At 42.1% G+C, this 27,985-nt stretch overlaps 2 protein-coding genes across 4 annotated transcripts in view; one reads left to right on the top strand and one right to left on the bottom strand.

Annotated features, from left to right (window-relative positions):
• Positions 1-27,985, bottom strand: LOC135510129 (SPARC-like). The gene is made up of 10 exons (XM_064930910.1): positions 27,932-27,985; positions 27,678-27,808; positions 9,714-9,771; positions 7,724-7,796; positions 6,701-6,812; positions 6,480-6,598; positions 6,223-6,377; positions 5,565-5,677; positions 376-470; positions 1-56 (listed from the first exon to the last, which is right to left on the bottom strand). Exons 1-10 carry the CDS (start codon positions 27,983-27,985, stop codon positions 1-3), a joined length of 966 nt encoding a protein of 321 aa, XP_064786982.1.
• Positions 17,455-27,985, top strand: part of ccser2a (coiled-coil serine-rich protein 2a) — a 73,153-nt gene continuing 62,622 nt past the window's right edge. Inside the window, exons 1-2 of one of the 3 annotated variants that reach the window (XM_064932573.1) lie at positions 17,455-17,492; positions 17,945-18,084. The gene's annotated coding sequence lies outside the window, so the exon portion shown is untranslated. Of the gene's footprint in view, positions 18,085-27,985 lie in introns of all 3 variants that reach the window. The other 2 variants (XM_064932572.1, XM_064932574.1) reach the window with 2 other exon arrangements.

The following is a 27,985-nucleotide window of genomic DNA, read 5'->3' as shown; positions in this document are numbered from 1 at the left end:
TCAAAGGTGGTTGTCAGTCTTCATGGGACACAGCTTACCGGATCCCATTTTCATAGCTGTCAGAGAGAGAAAGAAACATTTGCTATAATCAATTGTTGTAATCAAAGCATTTGCTGTAATCAAATTTAGTTCAATTAAAGACGAAACAAATTACTCACTAGGTTTTAAGGGTAATGGTACTGGTACTCCGTGTATACAGCCAAGTTATCGTTGCTCATTGTGTATTTATTATTACGTGTTATTGGGAAGGGCCCATAAGTACTCATTCCACTGTTAGTCTACACCTGTTGTTTACAAAGAATGTGACAAATACAATTTGATTTGATTTGATAATGTTGCATAGTTTGGATAGTGAAGTTAAGGGATTGCACCCACACATGAAGCTGTGGAACCAGATCTCTGAGCGATCCACCAGACAGGAGATCCATTCATGCAGGGTCACCTTAGTGTTCTTGTTATGGTCACACGACCTGTATGCAGAGAATAAACATACACAATACCACATAAAAGATTACTGTAGCTCTGTTGGAAGAACATTTATAGATAACTTCGACACCTTTTGGAAACAGAAGATACAAGATGCAAGACTCTACAGGAATGACGGAGTCCATCCAAATCATCTTGACTGCTGGCCGGGCTTGGGTCATGACTTATCAATGACCCAAGTCCAGCTCAGATAATCCCTACCAATGTGTCGTTGTTGTAATGCTGCAGCAAATGTACATTATCCCAGGGGTGTTGACAGTCACAATGTAAGTAACCTAATTTATGTCCCTCTAACTCCCCTGAATGCCTCAGTCGATCCCACAGCTATTGTATACAGTAATCATGTGCCTATGAACCAGAGTTATACTGTTAGCACTGAGGAGGTTTGCCCCACTGTGCAGCTCACCCTGCACTATCAGCTCAAACATAAATAACATTGTCATGTCTACTGCTGATAGGTTACCCAGTAAAGCAATAAAAACAATCTAGCATCCCAGAAAAGTGCTAAAAATAGCCCACATTAAACATACTGTATGCAGCCTAAGAAACAATGTTCATGGCACTAATAACTTGCTAGTAACAGACAACATTCATATTCTGACTATCTCTGAAACTCACTTAAATAATACATGTTTAATATATATATATATATATATATATATATATATATATATATATATATATATATATATATATATTTTCTGCAAAAGAGCAGAAAAGTAAATAAAAACAATACGGGGATGAGGTAGATAGATTGGGTGGGCTATTTACAGATGGGCTATGTACAGCTGCAGCAATCGGCTAGCTGATGTTTAAAGTTAGTGAGGGAAATGCAGGTCTCCAATTTCATCCATTTTTGCAATTCATTCCAGTCATTGGCAGCAGAGAACCTGAAGGAAAGGCGGCCAAAGTAGGTGTAGGCTTTGGGGATGACCAGTGACATATACCTGCTGGAGTGCTTGCTACGGGTGGGTGTTGTTATGGTGACCAGTGAGCTGAGAAAAGGCGGAGCTTTACCTAGCATAGACTTATAGATGACCTCGAAGGACCTCGGCGTTACTCTGGACCCTGATCTCTCTTTTGAAGAACATATCAAGACCATTTCAAGGACAGCTTTTTTTCCATCTACGTAACATTGCAAAAATCAGAAACTTTCTGTCCAAAAATGATGCAGAAAAATTAATCCATGCTTTTGTCACTTCGAGGTTAGACTACTGCAATGCTCTACTTTCCGGCTACCCGGATAAAGCACTAAATAAACTTCAGTTAGTGCTAAATACGGCTGCTAGAATCCTGACTAGAACCAAAAAAATTGATCATATTACTCCAGTGCTAGCCTCCCTACACTGGCTTCCTGTCAAAGCAAGGGCTGATTTCAAGGTTTTACTGCTAACCTACAAAGCATTACATGGGCTTGCTCCTACCTATCTCTCTGATTTGGTCCTGCTGTGCATACCTACAAGTACGCTACGGTCACAAGACACAGGCCTCCTAATTGTCCCTAGAATTTCTAAGCAAACAGCTGGAGGCAGGGCTTTCTCCTATAGAGCTCCATTTTTATGGAACGGTCTGCCTACCCATGTCAGAGACGCAAACTCGGTCTCAACCTTTAAGTCTTTACTGAAGACTCATCTCTTCAGTGGGTCATATGATTGAGTATAGTCTGGCCCAGGAGTGGGAAGGTGAACGGAAAGGCTCTGGAGCAACGAACCGCCCTTGCTGTCTCTGCCTGGCCGGTTCCCCTCTTTCCACTGGGATTCTCTGCCTCTAATCCTATTACAGGGGCAGAGTCACTGGCTTTCTGGGGCTCTCTCATACCGTCCCTGGGAGGGGTGCGTCAACGGAGTGGGTTGAGTCACTGATGTGATCATCCTGTCTGGGTTGGCGCCCCCCCTTGGGTTGTGCCGTGGCGGAGATCTTTGTGGGCTATACTCAGCCTTGTCTCAGGATGGTAAGTTGGTGGTTGAAGATATCCCTCTAGTGGAGTGGGGGCTGTGCTTTGGCAAAGTGGGTGGGTTTATATCCTTCCTATTTAGCCCTGTCCGGGGGTGTCCTCAGATGGGGCCACAGTGTCCCCTGATCCCTCCTGTCTCAGCCTCCAGTATTTATGCTGCAGTAGTTTATGTGTCGGGGGCTAGGGTCAGTTTGTTATATCTGGAGTACTTCTCCTGTCCTATTCGGTGTCCTGTGTGAATTTAAGTGTGCTCTCTCTAATTCTCTCTTTCTCTCTTTCTTTCTCTCTCTCGGAGGACCTGAGCCCTAGGACCATGCCTCAGGACTACCTGACATGATGACTCCTTGCTGTCCCCAGTCCACCTGGCCGTACGGCTGCTCCAGTTTCAACTGTTCTGCCTTATTATTATTGGACCATGCTGGTCATTTATGAACATTTGAACATCTTGGCCATGTTCTGTTATAATCTCCACCCGGCACAGCCAGAAGAGGACTGGCCACCCCACATAGCCTGGTTCCTCTCTATGTTTCTTCCTAGGTTTTTGGCCTTTCTAGGGAGTTTTTCCAAGCCACCATGCTTCTACACCTGCATTGCTTGCTGTTTGGGGTTTTAGGCTGGGTTTCTGTACAGCACTTTGAGATATTAGCTGATGTACGAAGGGCTATATAAATACATTTGATTTGATTTGATGACCTGGAGCCAGGGTGTAGCGAAGGCCAGCAGACTAGAGCATACAGGTTGCAGTGGTGGGTGGTATAAGGGGCTTTGGTGACAAAACAGATGGCACTGTGATAGACTGCATCCAGTTTGCTGAGTAGAGTATTGGCTGTTTTGTAAATGACATCGCAGATGTCGAGGATTGGTAGGATAGTCAGTTTTACGAGGGTATGTTTGGCGCCGTGAGTGAAGGAGGCTTTGTTGTGAAATCGGAAGCCGATTCTAGATTTCATTTTGGATTGGAGATGTTTAATATGAGTCTGGAAGGAGAGCTTACAGTGATGATGATACAGTTGTAGCATTACATGGTTATAAAAAATACAGAAATGACAATAGGGGCGGTGTTGCAGTCTATATTCAGAACTACATTCCTGTAAAGCCTAGAGAGGATCTACTGTTAAATACGGTTGAAGTAATATGGCTACAGGTTCATCTGCCTCACCTAAAGCCCATTCTTGTGGGAAGATGCTATAGACCACCAAATGCTAACAGTCAGTGTCTGGACAATATTTGTGAAATGCTTGATAATGTATGTGATATCAACAGAGAGCTATATTTTCTGAGTGACCTTAACATTGACTGGCTTTCATCAAACTGTCCACTCAAAAAAAAGCTTCAAACTGTAACCAGTGCCTGCAACCTGGTTCTGGTTATCAATCAACCTACCAGGGTAGTAACAAACAGCACAGGAATGAAATCATCAACATGTATTGATCACATCTTTACTAATGCTTTAAAGGTATCCAAATCCATCAGATGTAGTGATCACAATATAGTAGCCATGTCTAGGAAAACCAAAGTTCAAAAGGCTGGGCCTAATATAGTGTAGTGGCCATACAATATGTTTTGTGGTGATTCCTATGTTGATGAGAATATTTTCTGATCTGTGGGGAAACCAGACGCTGCACTTGACTCATTTATGAAATTGCTTATTCCAGTCATTAATAAGCATATGCACCTATTAAAAAAGTGACTGTAAAAACTGTTGAATCAATGTGGATTAATGAGGAATTGAAAAATGTTATGGTTGAGAGGGATGAGGCAAAAGGAATGGCAAATAAGTCTGGCTGCACAAACAATTGGCAAACGTACTGCAAATTGAGAAATTGTGTGACTAAAATGAATAAAAAGAAGAAGAAACTATACTATGAAACAAAGATAAATTATATAAAGAATGATAGTAAAAAGCTTTGGAGCACCTTAAATAAAATTAAAGGTGACAATGACAAGCCACCTGGGTCTGACAACTTGGATGGAAAATCCTTTTTGCCATTTCTTCAATATAAGCCTACTTTTTTTATTTTATTTTACCTTTATTTTACTAGGCAAGTCAGTTAAGAACAAATTCTTACACATGATAACACACTCACTCTACTTGTATTGTATTGTATTGTAGATATGCGGTAGTAGAGTAGTGGCCAGAGGGCACACACTTAATATGTTGTGAAAAGTGTTGTGAAAAAAAAAAGTGTTGTGAAAAGTGGTATGAAAAGCCTTTATGTTGCTGCACCCCAGGAAGAGTAGCTGCTGCCTTAGATCCTTAATAAATACAAATACACATAAACAAACCTACTATTGCAAATACACACACACACATGCATGCATGCACACACACACGCAAACGCAAACCAACACATCTGCATACAATATGAACAGACTGACATTTGTCTTCACCCACACAGAAACATTATCTTTGAAGGGTACCGTTTCCATTTGTGCTAATCCACACACAGCGGGAAGCACAGTGGGTAATAAACATTATCATCGCTGGGAATAGGTTGACATTGAGCTAGCCAGCCCCACTCCCACAAAACCTGTCACTGCAGACTGGCAATACACACCAGCTTTACGACTGAGGCGGGAGAGGGGTGGAGAGAGAGAGAGAGAGAGAGAGAGAGAGAGAATATACTTAGTATGGAGGAAAGAGAGGGATGAGGACATGGGGTATGGAGGAGGGAGTGTTAGAGGGATGGATGAGATAGAGAGGAGAGTGTGATGAGTGGGGAGGTGGGTTGGCTGAGTAGTAGAGGGAGAGGGCGGACTCACAGGAAGGGGGTTGGCACAGATGATGTCTGCTGAGGATGGGGTGCAGAGAGAACATGAGGATGGGAGGTGCAACATGGAAAGGGGGCGATTGACATTTTAATCCTTTACATTAAGGAAATCATTTGACCTTCTCTTTACAAATAGGTCATTGCCCCCAATTTCAAATTTTTCCATGACGTTCTCAAATTATCAGTTGAATTTGAATTGATTTCCTGTATCGACTGATATTAGTATATTGACAGTTGGCAACTGATAAAGACAGGGATAAACATAATGGGGATTTGGACATGTCGTAATTTGTATGCGGTGCATAGAGGACAAGAAAGATTAAGTGTAAGTGTGTATTCAGAGTGGTGCTCACTGGAAGAAGGAGGTAGCACAGTGCTCTAGAGGCATTCTTTTGTAGCGTAGCTTCCTCAGGTCTTTCCGGCTCAGCTTTCCATCCTTGTTCTTGTCCAGCAGGCCAAACCTCCTCTATACAATTCAGGAGAGAGAGGAGACATCGAAGCAGGGAAATATTGAATGACAACCATGAGCTATTCACCCCAGCACTCCTAATGCCAATTTACCTAAAATGAGGATGAACAGTCTAGAGAGAGAGGGAGGAGGACAAAGCTGGGTTAAAGATGTGGTTAGTTGAATAGATAAAGGGAGGGCTAGAGGTCAGGAAGGCAGGAATGAGGATATAATATTACCACCCAGTTATCTTTCTTATTGAATCATTTAGTGATTATTGACTGTCTATTTATACTGGGGTTCCTGAATGCTCCCTCATTCTGAGTAGTGGAAGACCACACAATAAGCTACACACAAGCTTTTTAACCTTAAATGACATCTGCTCCAGGTAACTGTAACAATTTCACACCACAACACAAATCAAAGTGCTCTTATGCCAAAGTGCTCTTCATGCTCTTCAAGTTAGTTCATGATAAGTGTAATCAGGTGCGGTAGATCTTGCGAACACTGCAGCCCTCCAGGACCATAGTAGCCCAGCTCTATTCCTCTGTCTTTTCTGTTACCTGGGCTAGTTGGGAGCGCTGGGTGTGGCTCAGGCAGCTCTGAGGCGGGGCGTAGGGGGCGTAGGACTCTCCCATGCGACTCAATAGGAGGAACCAGTCCATGAGGCGGTATGGGAACTGGCCATACTCCTCCTCTGTACAGTTTGCCTTGGGAACTTGGAAACAAATATAAGCAAGCATGAAGTGGAACCTGACCTTGAAGAATACTTATTATGTAGGTATAGTACTGCAGTACTGTGTGTGTTTGTGAGTCCTACCCAGACAAGGCCCTTTATGAGCCAGTCCAATGTGACGTCTCTTGCGGCAGGCTTGTCTATGCAGCAGACACTCGTTCCCATAGGTCTTTCCCAGAACACTGCACACTGGTGCCCCCTGCCTGCACACATAGGTCATTACAAGCACAATGACATACTGTAGTGCAAGGCACCTTTCTTTATCACTTGAATACAACTTAATTAAGTTTGTGGTGTGGCCCTACCGTGGGCATATCTTAGGACACACACACTTTGGGAAGAGGACTCCGTTGTCCTGCACCACCTGGCACCAGGAGCCCATTGGACTGTGACACTTCAGAAGCTCACATAGTAGGACTTGCATATGGATAGATGGAGAAATGGAGAGGGAGGGAGGTGGAAGAGACTTCATGCTTTGAACATAAAATCAGTCGATACAGAACTACAATGGGGTTATTTGCAGTCTAAACAAACAAGGTCAACGTGTATTAAACATCCAATTTCACTATAAATGTGTGCAAATGTTAAAAGATATGTTAATTTGGGGGCATTAAAACCATTTACTTGTGTTACAAAAGGTTAATAAAAGAGAAAGTGTTACTGCTTGACAGACAGTGCCTCTTTGCCAACATTACCAATTTGGCGCTCTTAGGGTTAATGATGGCAGACTTACAGTTGAAGTCGGAAGTTTACATACACTTAGGTTGGTGTCATTAAGATTCGATTTTCAACCACTTCATAAACTATAGTTTTGGTAAGTCGGTTAGAACATGCATGACACAAGTCCTTTTTCCAACAGTTGTTTACAGACAAATTATTTCACTGTATCACAATTCCAGTGCGTCAGAAGTTTACATAAAGTAAGTTGACTGTGCCTTTAGAAAACAGCTTGGAAAATTCAAACCTGACTCAGTTACACCAGCTCTGTCAGGAGGAATGAGCCAAAATTCATCCGACTTATTGTGGGAAGCTTGTGGAAGGCCACCCAAAATGTTTGACTAAAGTTAAACAATTCAAAGGCAATGCTACCAAATACTAATTGAGTGTATGTAAACTTCTGACCCACTGGGAATGTGATGAAAGGAATAAAAGCTGAAATAAATCATTCTCTCTTCTATTATTCTGACATTTCACATTCTTAAAATAAAGTGTTGATCTTAACCGACAGGGAATTTTTACTCTGATTAAATGTCAGGAATTGTGAAAAACTGAGTTTAAATGTATTTGACTAAGGTGTATGTAGACTTCCGACTTCAACTGTATCTCACCTGGGTCCACTCTACCCAGATATGGTCTCAGTCTGCTCTCAGCCTGCCATTGTTTGCGCTGGGCTCTGCCTCCCTGGAACACATAGAATTCAGGGGGCAAAAAGAGACAGACTAGTCTGTTATCAGTTTGTAACATGGAATAAACCTTGAACATGTGTTTGTCTTTTAATGCTGTGTTCTTTTGAAAATGCTGTACTAGTACAACATATTGTAGGGCCTAACCACTCAACATGAGTAGATAACTTAACTTCTCTGTTTTGAAAACAGACTTTGTGTTGAATTATATTTTGGTTGGTTGGGTTCTCAGACAAATAGAGGCCAAGCAACAGTCAGAACCTCTCCCAAATTTTCTGATTTATCTTCAACCATGATAAATATGTACATGCCTGACAGTCTGCCACTGATAGCAAATAATTTCAAGATAATTCTAGTCCTTTCACTGTTCGTATTGAAGCTATGTAAATCGATGACTTGTCTCCTCTATAACCCCTGTAGTGTATGAAACCCTGACTGGCATAGAATAGCCCCCACTGCAAGAGGGGGGGGGGGGGTGCTCCAAACCCCCCAAATCCCCACTATCCTCAATCCACTACTATGGTCTTTGTAGTCTGAGCCAGACCCACATCTGCCCTGAATGCACCTGATGAGAAACAGGTGCATTCCCACTGGGCACACACTGGGCACACACTGGTTGAATAAACATTGTTTCTATGAAATGACGTTTCAATGAAATTACGTTGAAATAATGTGGAATGCACATTGACGTCTGTGCCCAGTGGGTTGTGACCCAAAATACTGGAGCCTCAGCTCCTTTAGCTCCTTCAGCTCACAAAGCCCAATTCTTTCATTAGTGATATAGTTGATATAGTCCCCAAAATGTTTTGCATGTCAGCAATCAAGTTTTCAAGATATATCACTTTCAAAATACAGAAATACAGCTGGCATGATGTCACGCCCTGACCTTAGTTATCAATGTTTTATATATTATTTTGGTCAGGTCAGGGTGTGACAAGGGTGGGTATGTGTGTTTTTGTCCTGTCTAGGGTTTTTGTAATTCTATGGGGTTTTGGTATGTCTAGGTATTGGTAGGTCTATGGTGGCCTGAATTGGTTCCCAATCAGAGGCAGCTGTTTATCGTTGTCTCTGATTGGGGATCCTATTTAGGTTACCATTTTCCATGTTGGTTTTGTGAGTTATTGTCTATGTGTAGTTGCCTGTCAGCACTTGTGGTATATAGTGTCACGTTTGTTTAGTGGTTTTCCTTCATTAAAAGAAGAATGTATGCTTATCACGCTGCGCCTTGGTCACATCAATATGACGACCGTGATGCATTTTGCATCATGTGATTTCTATATTTTGAAAGTGATATCTTAAACTTGATTGTTGACATGCAAAATATATTTTTACTATATGAACATTGGACTAATTACACAAATACCAAAAGCTAGTTGTGGGTGGAGTTTTCCTTTGACATGAATTTATTGCCTAACAACTCCAACTCAAATCCATCTCAATAACAAACAGAGGAATGTTGATTTATCTCCAACTCATTTCAACATGTGGGAAAATGTCTCAATGTGTATGCTACATCAAGTTGTTCTATTTCAGTAAAGACTTACTATTTTTCCTTCAGATGTTTTGACATACCAAGTGATTTCCTCAGCTATGCACTTTTACCAGGTGCCTGGCTGGATAGAAACGTATGTGTCGACGTCTATGAACGTTCTTCAAGGTATAAAAGTCCCAACTTTCCGTCCTACTAGAGACGTATTTAACGAGATCAAAAATGTAGAACTTTGCAAATAGATATATAATGAATAGAGCTGACAACATTCACTATTCGACATGACAGACCATAGACTGTGACAGACAAACAATTATATCTGTTCTACAATCTTCTGTAACATTTCTGTCTGAACCTTCTGTAACATTGCACTCTCCTGAACAGGTCCCAGCCTCCTAATGTATTGAGGAGAAAGGTTATACTCACCATGGCCAGGTCAGGGTGAAAAGCCAGGACCAGCAGAAAGAGCAGGTTCATAGTCAGGCTGAACGCGAGAGAAGAAAGTTTCTAACAGTCCTGCAGGACAAATAAACCAAACAGAACTATTTCTTTGACATGACCAATTTATGTATACTACTTGGATATCAAATGAATTAAATAAAACAATTTCCTTTTATATGATCCACTGTAAAATAACCCTTACGGAAGAGTGAAAGTGAAATATAACTTATAGATATATGCTTGGACAGCATACACATATTATCTTATTTGGCGTAATATCCCTCCATTATTCACCAGTCATTTGAATCATCCAGAAAAAAACAATGAGGCTCAGTCAAAAGAAAGCAATAATTTCCAATTACTGTGCTGTAGGAGACAGATTGAGTTACATGGGCAGGAGGACATTAGCCATCAACAGAGGAAGTCATTATATGGAACAAGTCATTTTCCCAGACAGCTTCAGAAATCTTACCGGAGTTTCACTTGCTTCTATCCTCTGCTTCTATCCTCTGCTATTCCGCTTGCTGTTCTGCATCTTGCCAGCTGTACATCTTTCCCTCTCCTTTACACCCGTTCCTTAAAGGTATCTGTTTTTAAGTTCTGCTGCCTATACTTTCTCCCTCCTTTTATTTGATCTCCTATTCTTACAATCCTGCCTTATCTGCCCCTCCTCTCCCCTCCTTTCTACCTCCTCCTCTTAATCTTCAGTTCACAATAGCCCCCTGTTTATAGGCCACATCAGCAGACCAAAATACTCAGAGAAAATATATGCACCTTCAGTCAGTCAATCAATCAATTAGATGAAAACAGAACATGCAATTCAGACAAACAGTAGGTGTTGTGAGAGTGTTTATTTGTCACGGTTTTCTAATGGTGAAGGAGAGTCGGACCAAACTGCAGCGCGTATATTGTGATCCATGTTTATTTACACAACGTAACACGAATCCAAAACACAAACTCTACAAAACAATAACGTAGTGAAAACCGAAACAGCCATAACTGGTGCAAACTAACACAGACTAAGGACATCAAGACACTCAGGACAATCACCCACGACAAACTCAAAGAATATGGCTGCATAAATATGGTTCCCAATCAGAGACAACGATAAGCACCTGCCTCCGATTGAGAACCACTCCAGACAGCCATAGACTTTGCTAGATAACCCCACTAGCTACAATCCCAAATACATACACACGAAAACCCCAAGACAAAACACACCACAATACAAAAACTCCATGCCACACCCTGGCCTGACCCAATACATGAAGAAAAACACAAAATACTTAGACCAGGGCGTGACATTATTAGGGGGTTTGATTTTACATATGATGTAAAGAGAGAGAGAGAGATGTATTGGCTGAATCCATGTGTGCTCTGGCCTGTAAATGTATGTGCCTGTGATGTACTGCCAGCCTCAATGAGAACCAGTTCCCCTTTCCTAATAGCCCCGGGAAGTAGGGGTGCTGAGAGTGCTGCAGCAACAACCTGAAAAATCAGAAGAATAAAACAATTACTAGTATTAGCGGACCGTGATACTGTAGCCGTCTGATACAACAGGTGTAGACAAACAGTGAAATGCTTACCCTTCCCAACAATGCAGAGAGAAAGAAAATAGAGCAATAATAGAAAAGTAATAACACGTAATAATGAATACAATACACAATGAGTAGCGATAACTTTGGTATATACACGGGGTACTAGTACCGAGTCCATGTGTAGGGGTACGAGGTAATTGATGTAGATATGTACAGTTGGAGTCAGAAGTTTACATACACCTTAGCCAAAAACATTTAAGCTCAGTTTTTCACAATTCCTGACATTTAATCCTATACAAAAATCCCTGCCTTAGGTCAGTTAGGATCACCACTTTATTTTAAGAATGTGAAATGTCGAAATAATAGTAGAGATAATTATTTCTTTCAGCTTTTATTTCTTTCATCACATTTTGGGTGGTCTTCCACAAGCATCCCACAATAAGTTGGGTGAATTTTGGCCCATTCCTCCTGATAGAGCTGGTGTAACTGAGTCAGGTTTGTAGGCCTCCTTGCTCGCACATACTTTTTCAGTTTTGCCCACAAATTTTGGGATTGAGGTCAGGGCTTTGTGATGTCTTGAGATGTTGCTTCAATATATCGACATAATTTTCCCTTCTCATGATGCCATCTAGTTTTTGAAGTGCACGTGTCCCTCCTGCAGCAAAGCACCCCCACAACATGATGCTGCAACCCCCGTGTTTCACAGTTGGGATGGTGTTCTTTGGCTTGCAAGCCTCCCCCTTTTTCCTCCAAACATAACGATGGTTTTTATGGCCAAACAGTTCTATTTTTGTTTCATCAGACCAGAGGACATTTCTCCAAAAAGTACGATCTTGTCCCCATGTGCAGTTGCAAACCATAGTCTGTCTTTTTTATGGCGGTTTTGGAGCAGTGGCTTCTTCCTTGCTGAGCGGCCTTTCAGGTTATGTCGATATAGGACTCGTTTAACTGTGGATATAGATACTTTTGTACCTGTTTCCTCCAGCATTTTCACAAGGTCCTTTGCTGTTGTTCTGGGATTGATTGGCACTTTTCACACCAAAGTACCTTCATCTCTAGGAGATAGAACACGTCTCTTCCCTGAGCGGTATGATGGCTGTGTGGTCCCATGGTGTTTAAACTTGCGTACTATTGTTTGTACAGATAAACGTGCTACCTTCAGGCATTTGGAAATTGCTCCCAAGGATGAACCAGACTTGCCGAGGTCTACAGCTTTTTTTCTGAGGTCTTGGCTGATTTCTTTGGATTTTCCTATGATGTCAAGCAAAGAGGCACTGAGTTCACCAGCAGCATACCACCCTGCATACCACTGCTGGCTTGCTTCTGAAGCTAAGCAGGGTTGGTCCAGGTCAGTTCCTTAATGAGAGACCAGATGCTGCTGGAAGTGGTATTAGATGGCCAGTAGGAGGCACTCTTTCCTCTGGTCTAAAAAAAAATCCCAAATGCAGTGATTGACACTGCCCTGTGTTGGGTGCTGTCTTTCAGATGGGATGTTAAACGGGTGTCCTGACGCTCTGAGGTCATTAAAGATACCATGGCACTTATTGTAGGGGTGTTAACCCTGGTGTCCTGGCTAAATTCCTGGCCTTCAAATCATCACAGTCACCTAATAATCCCCAGTTTACAATTGGCTCATTCATCCCCCTCCTCTCCCCTGTAACTATTCTGCAAGTCGTTGCTGCAAATGAGAATGTGTTCTCAGTCAATTTACCTGGTAAAATAATGGATAAATAAAGTTTGAAGGTAGGCCTTGAAATACGTCCACAGGTACATCTCAAATGATGTCAATTAGCCTATCAGAAGCTTCTAAAGCCATGACATAATTTTCTGGAATTTTCCAAGATGTTTAAAGCACAGTCAGCTGAGTGTAGGTAGAATTCTGACCCATTATGATACAGTGAATTATAAGTTAAATAATCTGTCTGTAAACAATTATTGGAAAAATACTTGTGTCATGCACAAAGTAGATGTCCTAACCGACTTTCTAAAACTATAGTTTATTGCAAGAAATTTGTGGAGTGGTTGAAAAACAAGTTTTAATGACTCCAACCTAAGTGTATGTAAACTTCTGACTTCAACAGTACATATAACTAGGAATACAGTGACTAGGCAACAGGATAGATAATAAACAGTAGCAGCAGCATATGTGAGGAGTCAAAAAAGTTAGTGCAAATAGGGTGAATGCAGATACTCCAAGAAACTATTTGGTTAACTCTTTAACTAACTATTTATCAGTCTTATGGCTTGAGGGTAGAAGCTGTTTAAGGTGCTGTTGGTTCCAGGCTTGGTGCATCGGTACAGCTTGCTGTGCGGCAGCAGAGAGTACAGTCTATGACTTGGGTGGCTGGAGTCTTCCTCTGACAGGTACTGGTATAGAGGTCCTGGGAGTGTTGTAATACATTTACATTTAAGTCATTTAGCAGACGCTCTTATCCAGAGCGACTTACAAATTGGTGAATTCACCTTCTGACATCCAGTGGAACAGCCACTTTACAATAGTGCATCTAAATCATTAAGGGGGGTGGTGAGAAGGATTACTTATCCTATCCTAGGTATTCCTTGAAGAGGTGGGGTTTCAGGTGTCTCCGGAAGGTGGTGATTGACTCCGCTGTCCTGGCGTCGTGAGGGAGTTTGTTCCACCATTGGGGGCCAGAGCAGCGAACAGTTTTGACTGGGCTGAGCGGGAACTGTACTTCCTCAATGGTAGGGAGGCGAGCAGGCCAGAGGTGGATGAACGCAGTGCCCTTGCTTGGGTGTAGGGCCTGATCAGAGCCTGGAGGTACTGCGGTGCCGTTCCCCTCACAGCTCCGTAGGCAAGCACCATGGTCTTGTAGCGGATGCGAGCTTCAACTGGAAGCCAGTGGAGAGAGCGGAGGAGCGGGGTGACGTGAGAGAACTTGGGAAGGTTGAACACCAGACGGGCTGCGGCGTTCTGGATGAGTTGTAGGGGTTTAATGGCACAGGCAGGGAGCCCAGCCAACAGCGAGTTGCAGTAATTCAGACGGGAGATGACAAGTGCCTGGATTAGGACCTGCGCCGCTTCCTGTGTGAGGCAGGGTCGTACTCTGCGGATGTTGTAGAGCATGAACCTACAGGAACGGGCCACCGCCATGATGTTGGTTGAGAACGACAGGGTGTTGTCCAGGATCACGCCAAGGTTCTTAGCGCTCTGGGAGGAGGACACAATGGAGTTGTCAACCGTGATGGCGAGATCATGGAACGGGCAGTCCTTCCCCGGGAGGAAGAGCAGCTCCGTCTTGCCGAGGTTCAGCTTGAGGTGGTGATCCGTCATCCACACTGATATGTCTGCCAGACATGCAGAGATGCGATTCGCCACCGGGTCATCAGAAGGGGGAAAGGAGAAGATTAATTGTGTGTCGTCTGCATAGCAATGATAGGAGAGACCATGTGAGGTTATGACAGAGCCAAGTGACTTGGTGTATAGCGAGAATAGGAGAGGGCCTAGAACAGAGCCCTGGGGGACACCAGTGGTGAGAGCGCGTGGCGAGGAGACAGATTCTCGCCACGCCACCTGGTAGGAGCGACCTGTCAGGTAGGACGCAATCCAAGCGTGGGCCGCGCCGGAGATGCCCAACTCGGAGAGGGTGGAGAGGAGGATCTGATGGTTCACAGTATCGAAGGCAGCCGATAGGTCTAGAAGGATGAGAGCAGAGGAGAGAGAGTTAGCTTTAGCAGTGCGGAGCACCTCCGTGATACAGAGAAGAGCAGTCTCAGTTGAATGACTAGTCTTGAAACCTGACTGATTTGGATCAAGAAGGTCATTCTGAGAGAGATAGCGGGAGAGCTGGCCAAGGACGGCACGTTCAAGAGTTTTGGTAACGTTCTATTAAGGTAACGTAACGCAATCAACCTGCTAGCTAGCCAGCTAGCCCCCGAATAGCAGCACTGTAGAAACTATTACACTCGACGGAACGACTTGATTAGTGTAGTGTCAACATCGCAGCCACTACCAGCTAGCCTACTCCAGCAGTACTGTATCATTTCAATCATTTTAGTCAATAATCACAATGGACAAACATATGATGCCCCTAGCAATTGCTTTTCACAGTTTTCAGAGAAACTTCTAGGTATGAACATCCAATATTTCCTTCTGTCCTTATAAAGGGACACACTTTATACAGTTTGTTGTGGGCTGAAGATAGTGAGATGACTGACTGACTTGGGGTGATGTCAGGAGAAGCTTAACACTGTCACCTAGTGGTCATTGTGATGCATGACCAATAAACAGATTCTATTAGACATATCATTACATTAATAACTTGGTTTATTGTACTGTACATGATCCCACAACAGAACCTCAATTTCTATGTATGTATTATCTATTCGAATGTAAGTTATTCCCTTCGTTTATTGGTTTTAAACGTTTAGACCAGAGAGCTCTCAGGTTTCTCACTAGATTAATATGTCACGAAGAGAAGCTTCCCTTCACATGGATGATCATCAAAGGGGATTTGAGAGGTAACTGCTAAGAGTGGAACGAAAACATGCACTTTTATCCCTCTGAAAATGATTGATGTGAGAACAGAAAGAGTCATATACTGTGTCTGTGTGCGCGAGTGAGAGAGAGCGAGCTAGAGAGAAAGAGAGAAGGTGGGGGGTAGGGACCATGGTAGGGATGTAACTATACAGCAACGTTTGAGATTATTTATGTGCCGAATGATCCAACCCCCTATTTTCATCATGTTTTTTATGTAAATGTTTTACCTTACTCTCTGATTACACATGTGCCTGCCTTACTGTATATCCCATACGTGCGTAAAAACTCATACTAGCGAGCATGCACATTTCCACTGAGGGCAGGATGAAGATATGACAGGTGACGTCAGTGTCAACACTAACGAGAATGACTGAGGTTAATGTTTGGGAAGGCAGAAAAACATGGATCATGACTCTTGTCGATCATGTGGACTAGTTATTCAAATTGGGAACGATATGCAACATTTCTAACGGCTTTTACTTTTGTTATCGAACCGTCCAAACGGGGGTTCTACTAAAACGAAATAATTTGCATCACTTGTTATCTCACACGTTGAGATTAGAGATGTTGCCAAACCATAGAGTACCACATTATGAGTCATAGTCTTTCAATATTTTTATTTATTTAACTAGGCAAGTCAGTTAAGAACAAATTCTTAATTACAATGACAGCCTACCGGGGAACACTGCCTTGTTCAGGGGCAAAATGACACATTTTACCTTGGCGATTTGGTCCAGAAACCTTTTGGTTACTGGCCCAACACTCTAACCACTAGACTACCTGCCAACCAAAATAATGCTCACAAATAATATTACTCTGAGTATTTTGGTAATAATTCTCATAATACTCATAAAATCCTAGTGGTCAAACAGGGAAATGGTTCCAATCATTTTACCGTACTCATTTTTCCCATATAGGATTTTAGAAACACTTAAAATAAGGTCTGTGTTTTGTGTAGACTTACCCTGCCGTGATGTTATGATAACCGTGTGAATCTCTCAATATGACTTTTATCAATATATTCACCTGTATTTACCCCCCAAAATGAAATGCTGATTAGCTGCTAATGAGGCTATCATAAAGAACTACAAATGCTATGATGATCTGGACGAGACTGTTGAATCAAGGCATAGGTTAGAATCTCTGGATTAATTATCTAATGTTAGCTAAATGTAGTAATGAATAAATTGGCAACATTTCTTCAAATGGACAATTCTGTAAACTGACTTACATTTACATTTACATTTAAGTCATTTAGCAGACGCTCTTATCCAGAGCGACTTACAAACTTGTTCAAGTTTTACATTTACGCAATACCTGTTAGCAAAGGTGTCAGCTAGAGATGATGTGCAGGAGCTTGCAGGGATTTGTAGTTTTTTCTACTTTGATATCAATTAGCATTTTCGAATCTGAGAGTAAATAGAGCTGAATATATTGATAAAAGTAATATTGTCCAAGAGAGAAGTACATGGTTATCAAAACGTCATGCCAAGGTAAGCCTACACGAAACACATACAGCATTTTAAGTGTTTTTGAAATATCTTATGGGAAAAATTAACGATGGAAAAACGATTGGAACCATTTCCCTGTTTGACTGCTAGGTTTTATGGGTATTATGACACCTCCGCCGTGGGACTCTATTGAGGTCCAGGTGACGTCTGAACGCTCCGCCCATCAAGTAGAGGAGGATGCTGGAATGATAAAGCATCATGCATCTAATCTCCTTTGGTAATTCCGCTGAACTGTTTTCTGATGGACGTTTGAATTATTTGACGACACGGACACGTGGATATGTATGACTGTTGCTTCCGAACATCATTCGACGTTATCATTACATTGTATCGGTGTTGACACGATAATGCTGTAGTTTGCGTTTATCATGACTAAAGTGCAACTAACCTCGTCCCCAGGCTATTGCGCATATAAAGCGGAAGTGTCTGGGGACGAGATTATAGCGAAACCTGGGGTTATTTCCAATGTTCTTTACATTAGGCATATTACAATAATTGAATTGTAACCACATTTCAACGTCAATACTCAAGATAATGTGTTATTGAACAACAATAATAGTTTAGAAGGCTTTCGTGAGAAAATGCGGTATAATTCTCTTTCTGCCATTTTTGTTGTTGTTGCGTTTTCCATTTATTGTTCACATTCTAAAGAAAACCGTTCTTACATAGAGAAACAAACTTGTCGATGGTGATACCAAGAGGATAACGTCAACTTCAGGACAGCAACTGCCTTCATCTGACACTTGCCTTCGTTGGACCGTGGACCCTAGTAAACCTGACCGAATAACTTCATAATTCTGTTCTTCCAGGTAGGAGTCCATTTTACTTTAAAAAGTTTACCACTATACTAATTCAAAGTGTACCATTAGTTTACTACGCTGTAGTACTTTTCTTTAACCATGGTATTCTGAGCGCAAGTCACCTGTGTGATTGGGAAAGAGGAGACACCGTGTATAAATATACAATATTTACATGATAACCACAATAACATGTCAATAACAGAAGTCATTACTCAGGGTAATCCTTTGAGTCCTTCTGTAGAAGAGTAAGGAATATAAAGTACAATACATGGATCACTTGTAAATTATTTTATATAATATTTTCTAGAATGGGCATATTGCAATGGCTCAAATGGTTGTTATTTGTCTCTCATCACTGTCGTGTTTAGTCACTGGTATATTTAAGCAATAAGCATGAGGGGGTACAGGCCAATATACCACGGCTAAGGGCTGTTCTTATACACGCAACACAGAGTGCCTGGATACAGCCCTTAGCCGTGGTATATTGGCCGTATTCCATAAACCCCCGAGGTGCCTTATTGCTCTTATAAACTGGTTGCTAATGTAATTAGAACAGTACAAATATGTTTTGTCATAGTTGTGGTATATACCACGACTTTCAGCTAACTATTATTAAGCAATAAGGCAGAGGAGGTGTGGTATATGGCCACACCTGTGGTATATGGCCACTTTATATTACCGTGTATAGGCTATATTAAATAGATTTTTTTTTACTTTTCAAATGTAGATGTACCAACGGTATGATTCTGTGGCTTGTAGGCTATGCGTGGAAGCCAGGAGATGCTAAACGTGTTTATGTTAATTAACGATCAATTACCGTGAGACCGGTCGTTATTTGCATGACAATCACCGGTTGACAAAATGTCATGACTGCTACAGCCCTTGTGGCGGAAAAACTATTCTGGGTCCAATAGATTTTCCTGATCTGGTAACCTAACCAGGTGAAACTAGATCTTATATGGTATGACATGATTCATCTGTTGTAAAAAGGTTTCACATGGGCTATGATGGGACCTAAGTTTTTAGAATCAGGTCACATGGTTTAGAAAAACTCCTCACCTTGGGGAATATAAAAACCCTGACAAACTGCAGCAGCCTTATACTTGTTCATATGAATTATATTTATACACAGAGAAAGCATCATAAATGGACAATAAAACTCACAGGGCTGAGCTTGCTTTATCCAGGTTGACATTGTGTAGTCCTGCCCTATGTAACTGTAGGCCTAATGAAACATTTACTCAATCTATGTCAGCTATTGTGTTTATTGATTCATTCCAGTTAATCATTTTGCATTGAAAAAGTGTGGGTTGCCTAGTCAGCCCAAGTTTGAATATAACCCAAATGTGATCCCATTCACATTTTTTCACAATCAAATGGACTATAAATACACAGCGTCACCACTTTGTTTACCCGGGCCAGAGGGACAGGGCACATACTGTATGTAGTAGGCTAGACTATGCAGCTGCTGTTGATAGTAGCCAACCGTTGATCAGACTGAAAAATGGTCTCATTTCCATGCCATACAGCATGTCAGATCTCAAGTGTTAGATGTATAGAGTTTTTGCTTGTGTCTGTCGGGAGTGATGTGTTGTCACGCTTGTTAAATAAATACTGGAGGAAAGTGAAGAACACACCTTGAGCTTTGTGCTTTGTGCCCGGTCTGCACAACCTGCGATTTCTGTGAATCTGATTGGCCACGACTTGCAAAGAGCCTGAAGCAACACTGATGTGAAGGACAGATAAATTGTGTGTGAGCTGACAAATCATGAGGCAAATCAGTCTAAAAAAACAACAATTTTAATGTTTGCTTCAATATATTTTGTTAAACTAAATCAATAGTGGTGTGGCGCTGCCACACATAATTGAAAAATACTGTGGCAAATGCCGCCCCCCCACACGTTTTCCGACGGCTCTGCATCTGTCAACCGATCATCCTAAGGCCAATAGTACAAACGCTCTCTTTCCCTACTGCTCTCCAGCCATGCAGAAGACACACTGTTATAACCCTGGGGATGTTACTGTACCGTGAATGTTTATGCTATGCTTAGACATTTATGTAATAGTGGTATAAAATAACTATGGGAATTATGTAACTGTTCATTGACGTATTATTATTCCTATTTTTTGTTCACATTTGTACTAGAGGGCACTTAATGTGACGCTCCAGATCTTTTGTATAATTTCAGCCAGTAGTTATGGAAGTTGTGCTCACAAGCCAAAACGGGTCCCAGTTTTTGTGTACTATGTCATCCATTTCATATGATCTGTTACGTCCTCAAAAAAAAAAAAACTATACATACAGTTCCTTCGGGGGGTATTCAGACCCTTTGACTTTTTCCACATTTTGTTATGTTACAGCCTTATTCTAAAATTGATTAATAAAAACAATTCCTCAGCAATCTACACACAAATACCCCCATCCTCCGAGACAGGATTATGTCAAGGCACAGATCTGGGGAAGGGTACAAAAACATTTCTTCAGCATTGAAGGTCCCCATGAACAGAGTGGCCTCCATCATTCTTGAATGGAAGAAGTTTGGAACTACCGAGACTCTTCCTAGAGCTGGCCGCCTGGCCAAACTGAGCAATCGGGGGAGAAGGGCCTTGGTCAGGGAGGTAACCAAGAACCCAATGGTCACTCTGACAGAGCTCCAGAGTTCCTCTGTGGAGATGGGAGACCCTTCCAGAAGAACTACCATCTCTGCAACACTCCACCAATCAGGCCTTTATGGTAGTGGCCATAAAGGTACATAAAGACTCTCAGACCATGAGAAACCAGATTCTCTGGTCTGATGAAACCAAGATTGAACACTTCGGCCTGAATGCCAAGTGTCACGTCTGGAGGAAACCTGGCACCATCCCTACGGTAAAGCATGGTGGTGGCAGCTTCATGCTGTGGGGATGCTTTTCAGCGGCAGGGACTGGGAGACTTGTCAGGATCGAGGGAAAGATGAATGGAGCAAAGTACAGAGAGATCCTTTATGAAAACCTGCTCCAGAGCACTCAGGACCTCAGACTGGGGTGAAGGTTCACCTTCCAATAGGACAACGACCCTCAGCACACTGCCAAGACAACGCAGGAGTGGCTTCGGGACAAGTCTCTGAATGTCCTTGAGTGGCCCAGCCAGAAACCTGAAATTAGCTGTGCAGCAACGCTCCCCATCCAACCTGACAGAGGTTGAGAGGATCTGCAGAGAAGAATGGGAGAAACTCCCCAAATACAGGTGTGCCAAGCTTGTAGCGTTATGACAAAGAAGACTCAATGTTTTAAACGCTGCCTAAAGTGCTTCAACAAAGTACTGAGTAAAGGGGTCTGAATGCTTATGTAAATGTTATATTTCTGTTTTTTATTTTTTATTAATTAGCAAACATTTCTAAAAACCTGTTTTTGCTTTGTCATAATGGGGTATTGTGTTTAGATCAAGTGAGCAATTTTTAAATTTAATCAACGTTAGAATAAGGCTGTAACGTAACAAAGTGTATAAAGTCAAGGGGTCTGAATTCTTTCCGAAGGCACTGCATAACCAATCAGACAAATTGCTAACATATATGTTAGCAATTAGTCTGATATGTTATGAATCTAATTCGTACAATATGTTACAAATTTGTTGTGCTTATGTTCCCTGACTGCATCTTTTAATACACATGATTTTGATACATAATCCACCAAGACCAGTTATTGTCAATGACATGTGATACTGTCTGCCAAGTGAAATAGATAACCCAGACAGCGCTAAGCTCTCTGTACCATCACCCCAAATGTACAGAAAAAGTGGAATTCCTCTGACTGTGATTGTATTCATTGCCAGTTTTGACACTTCATAGTGTAAGTGAGCTGGACATTCCTTGGTGCTCTGATGGAGGCGTTCTCCTCCACTTCCACATATCTCTGTGTGTGTTCCCCTGGCACCTGTCTGTGTAGGTCCCAGCCTGCTGCGTTTGCTACTTTGTGTTTAGTACCACACTACCCCACAACAGCTGAATGTCTCCACAGAGGTTCTGCCCACGGAGGACCTCCACAACTCGTAGTATCAGGGTATACTCGGGTTGTGTGTATGTCTGTGTATATATGTACGTGTATTTCTAATACACACAATCTGTCATGGCCGGTGTGTGAAAGCAGCACAAACCAGTCATACCCAGCAATGGTGGTGGCCATGAAAAACTGTCTAGTTGAGCAGATAAGATGTCATTACTAGACCACACCAGCATAAAGGTTGCATGTTTAATCACAGAACTGTGTCACTGAGAGTCAAGAGTTTACTTGTATCTCAAGGTCTTGAATTTACAACTAACCTGATATTTTTAAGGTGAGTGAGCATTGAACAACTGAGTATTTAACAGCTTGGTTTAAACTCAACGCCTTTATTGCCAGAGTGTCCTGGCAGTGTAATCTCATGTCTATTGTTTTGAATTGTATTGTGGTTTAGCAATGTGTTATAACATCACTATAACAAGTAAGTAACTAGTAACCGGAAGGTTGCAAGTTCAAATCCCCGAGCTGACAAGGTACAAATCTGCCTTTCTGCCCCTGAACAGGCAGTTAACCCACTGTTCCTAGGCCGTCATTGTAAATAAGAATTTGTTCTTAACTGACTTGCCCAGTTAAATAAAGGTAAAATAAAAAACAGTAGAACATGAATGTCAGAGTGGCCCGCAAACCCCACTCTGAAAAGTTTCAGTAGAGCTGGTTGTAATGTGGGGTTGATGTGACTTTGACGGCAGTCTGATCTGTTTCTCCGTCTCCACAGTCTCACTATGGGGCCTATCATTACAGCTATATTTAGCCCTGCTTATTGCTGCTATCTGACATAGCTATGTGTTTCACGGGCCGGTGGAAGGTGTGCGTGGCACTGTTTTTAGTCTCTCATTGTCAATAAGTGCAACATTTATTCCCATATCTAATAATAAACAGACTCTCAGAATGTATGATTGGACTTTCCACTAGTGAAAAGCAACACTGTGACATGGATGTGAAGGGATTGTGTGTACACAGGTGTGTTGGGTAAGATTATGGATCTTTGTTTGATTGGGATTGTTTTGAATCATAGAATATTTATGAGCCACGTTGCGCTTAAGTAGATTATTAATGTGCAGGGGCTGCTAATACTGGCAGACAGGTGTGTTGTATCAATGTGTATACTAAGGCTAGACAAGGCATCAGCATGATGTGTCCCACCTCAAGTCTGATTTGTGCTGACTGCCATTTTGGCTCTAATGTGTTTGGATGACAAGCAGCATATGTGCTGTTTCCAGTCTCTTAGTAATGCCCTCCAGCTCTCAACAGCAGCTGGCAGCTCCATTGAGACCTTCCTATACGAGCCCCTAGAGGCCCCCTCCATTAGGCCTCCATGTTGTTTCATTCAATAATACCCCCCCCCTCATGTCATGTGATACTAGTTTCAGCATAGGGTCTGCTCTTTGCCCCCAGGGCTAGGGCTGGGACCAATAAGTCCTGCTTATGGACTGCTGCTGCTCTCTGAAGTGGTGCTTTTATAGAAAGTGCACATGGGTGTGTGCATGTCTGTGTGTGTGAACAATGCCCTATATGTAAAAGCTTTAGTATGCTGGCTTTGGATTTCTGCACTCTAAACTGCTGAGTCATTCCAATTCCAAGCATCACCATGTCTAATGTAGTCTGTAGCTCTCTTAAAAAAGCTCTTATACATTTAAAATCCATCCAGTATGCAGGCTAATGTGATGCTTAACTGCTATGAGGGTGTTTTCCTGAACATATAACACACAAGAAAGCGAGGATGACATTCAGCGTCGTCTCTTTTGAATTGGTTTCTTCTTGTGTCAAATATTGGAGTAAATCCATTCCACTTCAACATTGCCATAAACATTCCACCTACTGAAAGCTCTTATTCTTCCCAAAGAGTTTGCTTAGGATATGCTAAGCACTCACTGTCAGATGGGACCTCTCTTCCCACCTACCACTATATAGCCTGATTGTGGTCTTGGTAAAACTTTGATTTCACTTATTTATGAGATGGTGACATTTGAAACCAGTGCTCTCCTGTTCAATACACAGCCCAATAGCATGCCCATCCTACTGGCTAAATACATGGAAATGAGATGGAGCTAATAAAAGACTATTTTAAACACATTGTGGACTAAGAAGCTATAGGGTGTGTATTGGATCCAACTGCATTAGCATTGATCTCCATCACTCTCATACCCCCCATTATGATTGACTAGCATTCATCATATGACTCATAAGCAGTCATGGTTGTCTGATCTTGTTACATATGTCAAATGAGATATGAGAGGAGTGTCGTATCACTTTACTGCAAAGGGAGGGTTGTGAGTGATGTCATTGTTGGTATCAGTGGATTGTGGCTGAGGACTGCTATTGAAGTGATTGAACTTGTGGCTTGTCTGTTTTGAGCATCTGTTTTGAGTCTGCCCGTCTGTCTATGTCATGTGAGGAGAACCCTAAACATGTCAATGAAATTGCGCCGAGCTTTCACCTCAGTGACTGTCAGTGCAGTGTTATTGGTCTGTTAGTCTGACCTCTACTGAGTTAGCAGGTAGGGAAAGTAGTAAAGTACAATAGTTGGTGCGCTTTAGTGGTTATACAGATGTCACATAGGGGACTGTTGCCCATGACAACAACAATCTGACGATGACACCGGAGGGGAGGCTGCTGCCTTATCGGCTCTTACCAACCACGTCTTACCAACCACGCTATTTTTTTTTCTCGCATTGTTCATAACTTGTTTGTACATAATGTAGCTGCTACCATCTCTTATGACCGAAAATAACTTCTGGACATCAGAACTGCGATTACTCACCTCAGATTAGACAAAAAGTTTTTCTTCAGTGAGTCGGACGGGAGGGATATACTACAGACACCCGACCATGCCCAGATCCCCATCATTCACTGGAGAAGGAAACAAAGATTTTGCGGAAAAAGATCAGGGTGCCTTGCGAGTATCAGACAACGAGTGGCTAATCTGCCTTTGCCTTCCGTCCTGCTAGCTAATGTTCAATCCATGGAAAATTAAAGGGACGAACTGAAAGCATGTATATCCTAGCAACGGGACATTATAAACTGTAATATCTTATGTTTCACCGAGTCGTAAACAACAACATTATTAAGAACATACAGCTTGCGGGTTACACACTCTATCTGCAGGATAGAACGGTAGCCTCTGGTAAGACACAGGGCGGGGGCCTATGCATATATGTAAACAACAGCTGGTGAACAATATCTAAGGAAGTCTCAAGATTTTTCTCGCCTGAGTTAGAGTATCTCATGATAAGATGTAGACCACACTATCTACCTAGAGAGTTTTCATCTGTATTTTTCGTAGCTGTCTGGATACCACCACAGATTGATGCTGGCACTAAAACCACACATCAATGAGCTGTATACCGCCATAAACAAACAGGAAAATGCTCATCCAGAGGCGGTGCTCCTAGTGGCCGGGGACTTTAATGCAGGGAAACTTAAATCAGTTTTACCTCATTTCTATCAGCATGTTATAAATGTGCAACCAGAGGGAAAAAACTCTAGACCACCTTTACTCCACACACAGATGCGTACAATGCTCTCCATCACCCTCCATTTGGCAAATCTGACCATAATTATATCCTCCTGTTTCTTGCTTTACAAGCAAAAATTAAAGCAGGAAGCACCAGGGATTCGGTCTATAAAAAAGTGGTCAGATGAAGCATATGATAAACTACTGGACTGTTTTGATAACACAGACTGGAATATGTTCTGGGATTCCTCTGATGGCATAGAGGAGTACACCACGTCAGTGACTAGTTTTATCAATAAGTGCATCGAGGATGTCATCCCCACAATTACTGTACGTACATACCCCAACCAGAAGCCATGGATGACAGGCAACATCCGCACTGAGCTAAAGGGTAGAGCTGCCGCTTTCAAGGAGTGAGACAATACACACAAAACCCCCAAAATATCAAGAATGGAATTAAGAAATATAGAAATATTAGAATGAGCAATGTCAGAGTCCGGATTATAAATATATATTTATATGATGGTGTGTATAGACATTATGGGCAGTAAATTAATAGAAAGGTGTGTACAGCAGTAGTTCTTATGTAGGATATTCTGAAATACATAAAACATTATGTAAACATTCTTAACCTCTCTAGGGTATGTGGGACACTAGCGTCCCATCTGGCCAACATCCAGTGAGATTGCAGAGTGCCAAATTCAAATACAGAAATACTCATTATAAAAATTCAGAAAACAAAACATATTTTTTACATAGGTTTAAAGATTAACTTCTTGTGAATCCAACCACGGTGTGAGGTTTAAAAATGCTTTACGGCGAAAGCATACCTTACGATTATTTGAGAACATAGCCCAGTTGACAAATTATTACAAACAGTAACCAGCCAAGCAGAAGCGTTACAAAACGCAGAAATAGAGATAAAATGTATCCCTTACCTTTAATGATCTTCATATGGTTCCACTCAGAAGACATTCATTTACTCAATAAATGTTCCTTTTATTCAATAAAGTCTCATTATATCCAAAAACCTCCGTTTTGTTCGCGCGTTTTCTTCAGTAATCCACAGGCTCAAACGCAGTCAAAACAGGCAGACAAAAATCCAAATTGTATCCGTAAAGTTCATAGAAACATGTCAAACGATGTTTATATTCAATCCTCAGGTTATTTTTAGCCTAAATGATCTATAATATTTCAACCGGACAATAACGTTGTCAATATAAAAGGTAATCAACAAATGCACTCTCTCGGGATTGCGCATGAAAAAGCTCTGTGACACGTCAGGGTCCACTCATTCAGACTGGTCTTACTCCCTCATTTATAAGAATACAAGCCTGGAACAATTTCCAAAGACTGTTGACATCTAATGGAAGGCATAGGAACTGTACATTTGAGTCCTAAGTCAATGGATACTGTAATGGCATTGAATAGAAAACTACAAACCTTCCCCCAAAAAACTTCCTGGAATGGATTTTTCTCAGGTTTTCACCTGCCAAATCAGTTCTGTTATACTGTTATTTTGGAAACTTTAGAGTGTTTTCTATCCAAATCTATATGCATATCATATCTTCTGGGCCTGAGTAGTAGGCCGTTTAATTTGGGCATGCTTTTCGTCCAAAATTCCGAAAGCTGCCCCCTACCCTAGTGAAGTTAAAGTGATCAGTGTTCAGTGACTATGTACATAGAGCAACAGTCTCTAAGGAGCAGGGTTGAGTACTGGGTGGTAGCCGGCTAGTAACGTTGACTAAATTTCAGGGCAGGGTACTGGGTGGAGGATGACTAGTGGTGACTGTTTAACAGTCCGATGGCCGGGAGATAGAAGCTGTCTTATCAGTATTTCGGTCCCAGCTTTGATGCACCTGTACTGTCTCTGCCTGCTAGATGGTATTGGGGTGAACAGGCCGTGGGTCGGGTGGCTGAGATCCTTCTTCACCACACTGTCTGTGTGGATGGACCATTTCAGGTTGTCAGTGATGGACACGCCGAGAAACTTGAAACTTTTCACCCGCTCCACTGCGGTCCTGTCGATGGGCGAGTGCTCTCTTTGCTGTCTACGATCAGCTCCTTAAGTTTGTTGACACTGAGGGAGAAGTTATTTTCCTGGGATCACACTGCCAGGGCCCTCACCTCCTCTCTGTAGGCTGTCTCATCGTTGTTGGTAATCAGGCCTACCACAGTTGTGTCATCTGCCAACTTAATGATTGATTTGGAGATGTGCATGGCCATGCAGTCATGGGTAAACTGGGAGTATAGGAGGGGGTTGAGCATGCACCCTTGTGTGGCCCCCGTGTTGAGGATCAGTGTAGTGGAGCTGTTGTTGCCTACCTTCACCACCTGGGGACGGCTCGTCAGGAAGTCCAGGACCCAGTTGCACAGGGTGGGGTTCAGACCCAGGGCCTCGAGCTTAGTGATGAGCAT

This window comes from Oncorhynchus masou, chromosome 23, assembly GCF_036934945.1.
Source record: "Oncorhynchus masou masou isolate Uvic2021 chromosome 23, UVic_Omas_1.1, whole genome shotgun sequence".
Taxonomy (NCBI): Eukaryota; Metazoa; Chordata; class Actinopteri; order Salmoniformes; family Salmonidae; genus Oncorhynchus; species Oncorhynchus masou.
This window is presented reverse-complemented; position numbering and strand designations above follow the sequence as displayed.

Coding starts and splice junctions, on each gene's coding strand:
- LOC135510129 (XM_064930910.1), bottom strand. CDS start 27,985: ATGCTCATCACTAAGCTCGAGGCCCTGGGTCTGAACCCCACCCTGTGC. Junction 27,809..27,931: donor ACCCCACCCTGTGCAACTGG/GTCCTGGACTTC, acceptor CTATACTCCCAG/TTTACCCATGACTGCATGGC. Junction 9,772..27,677: donor GAGGTGAGGGCCCTGGCAGT/GTGATCCCAGGA, acceptor TCTCGCGTTCAG/CCTGACTATGAACCTGCTCT.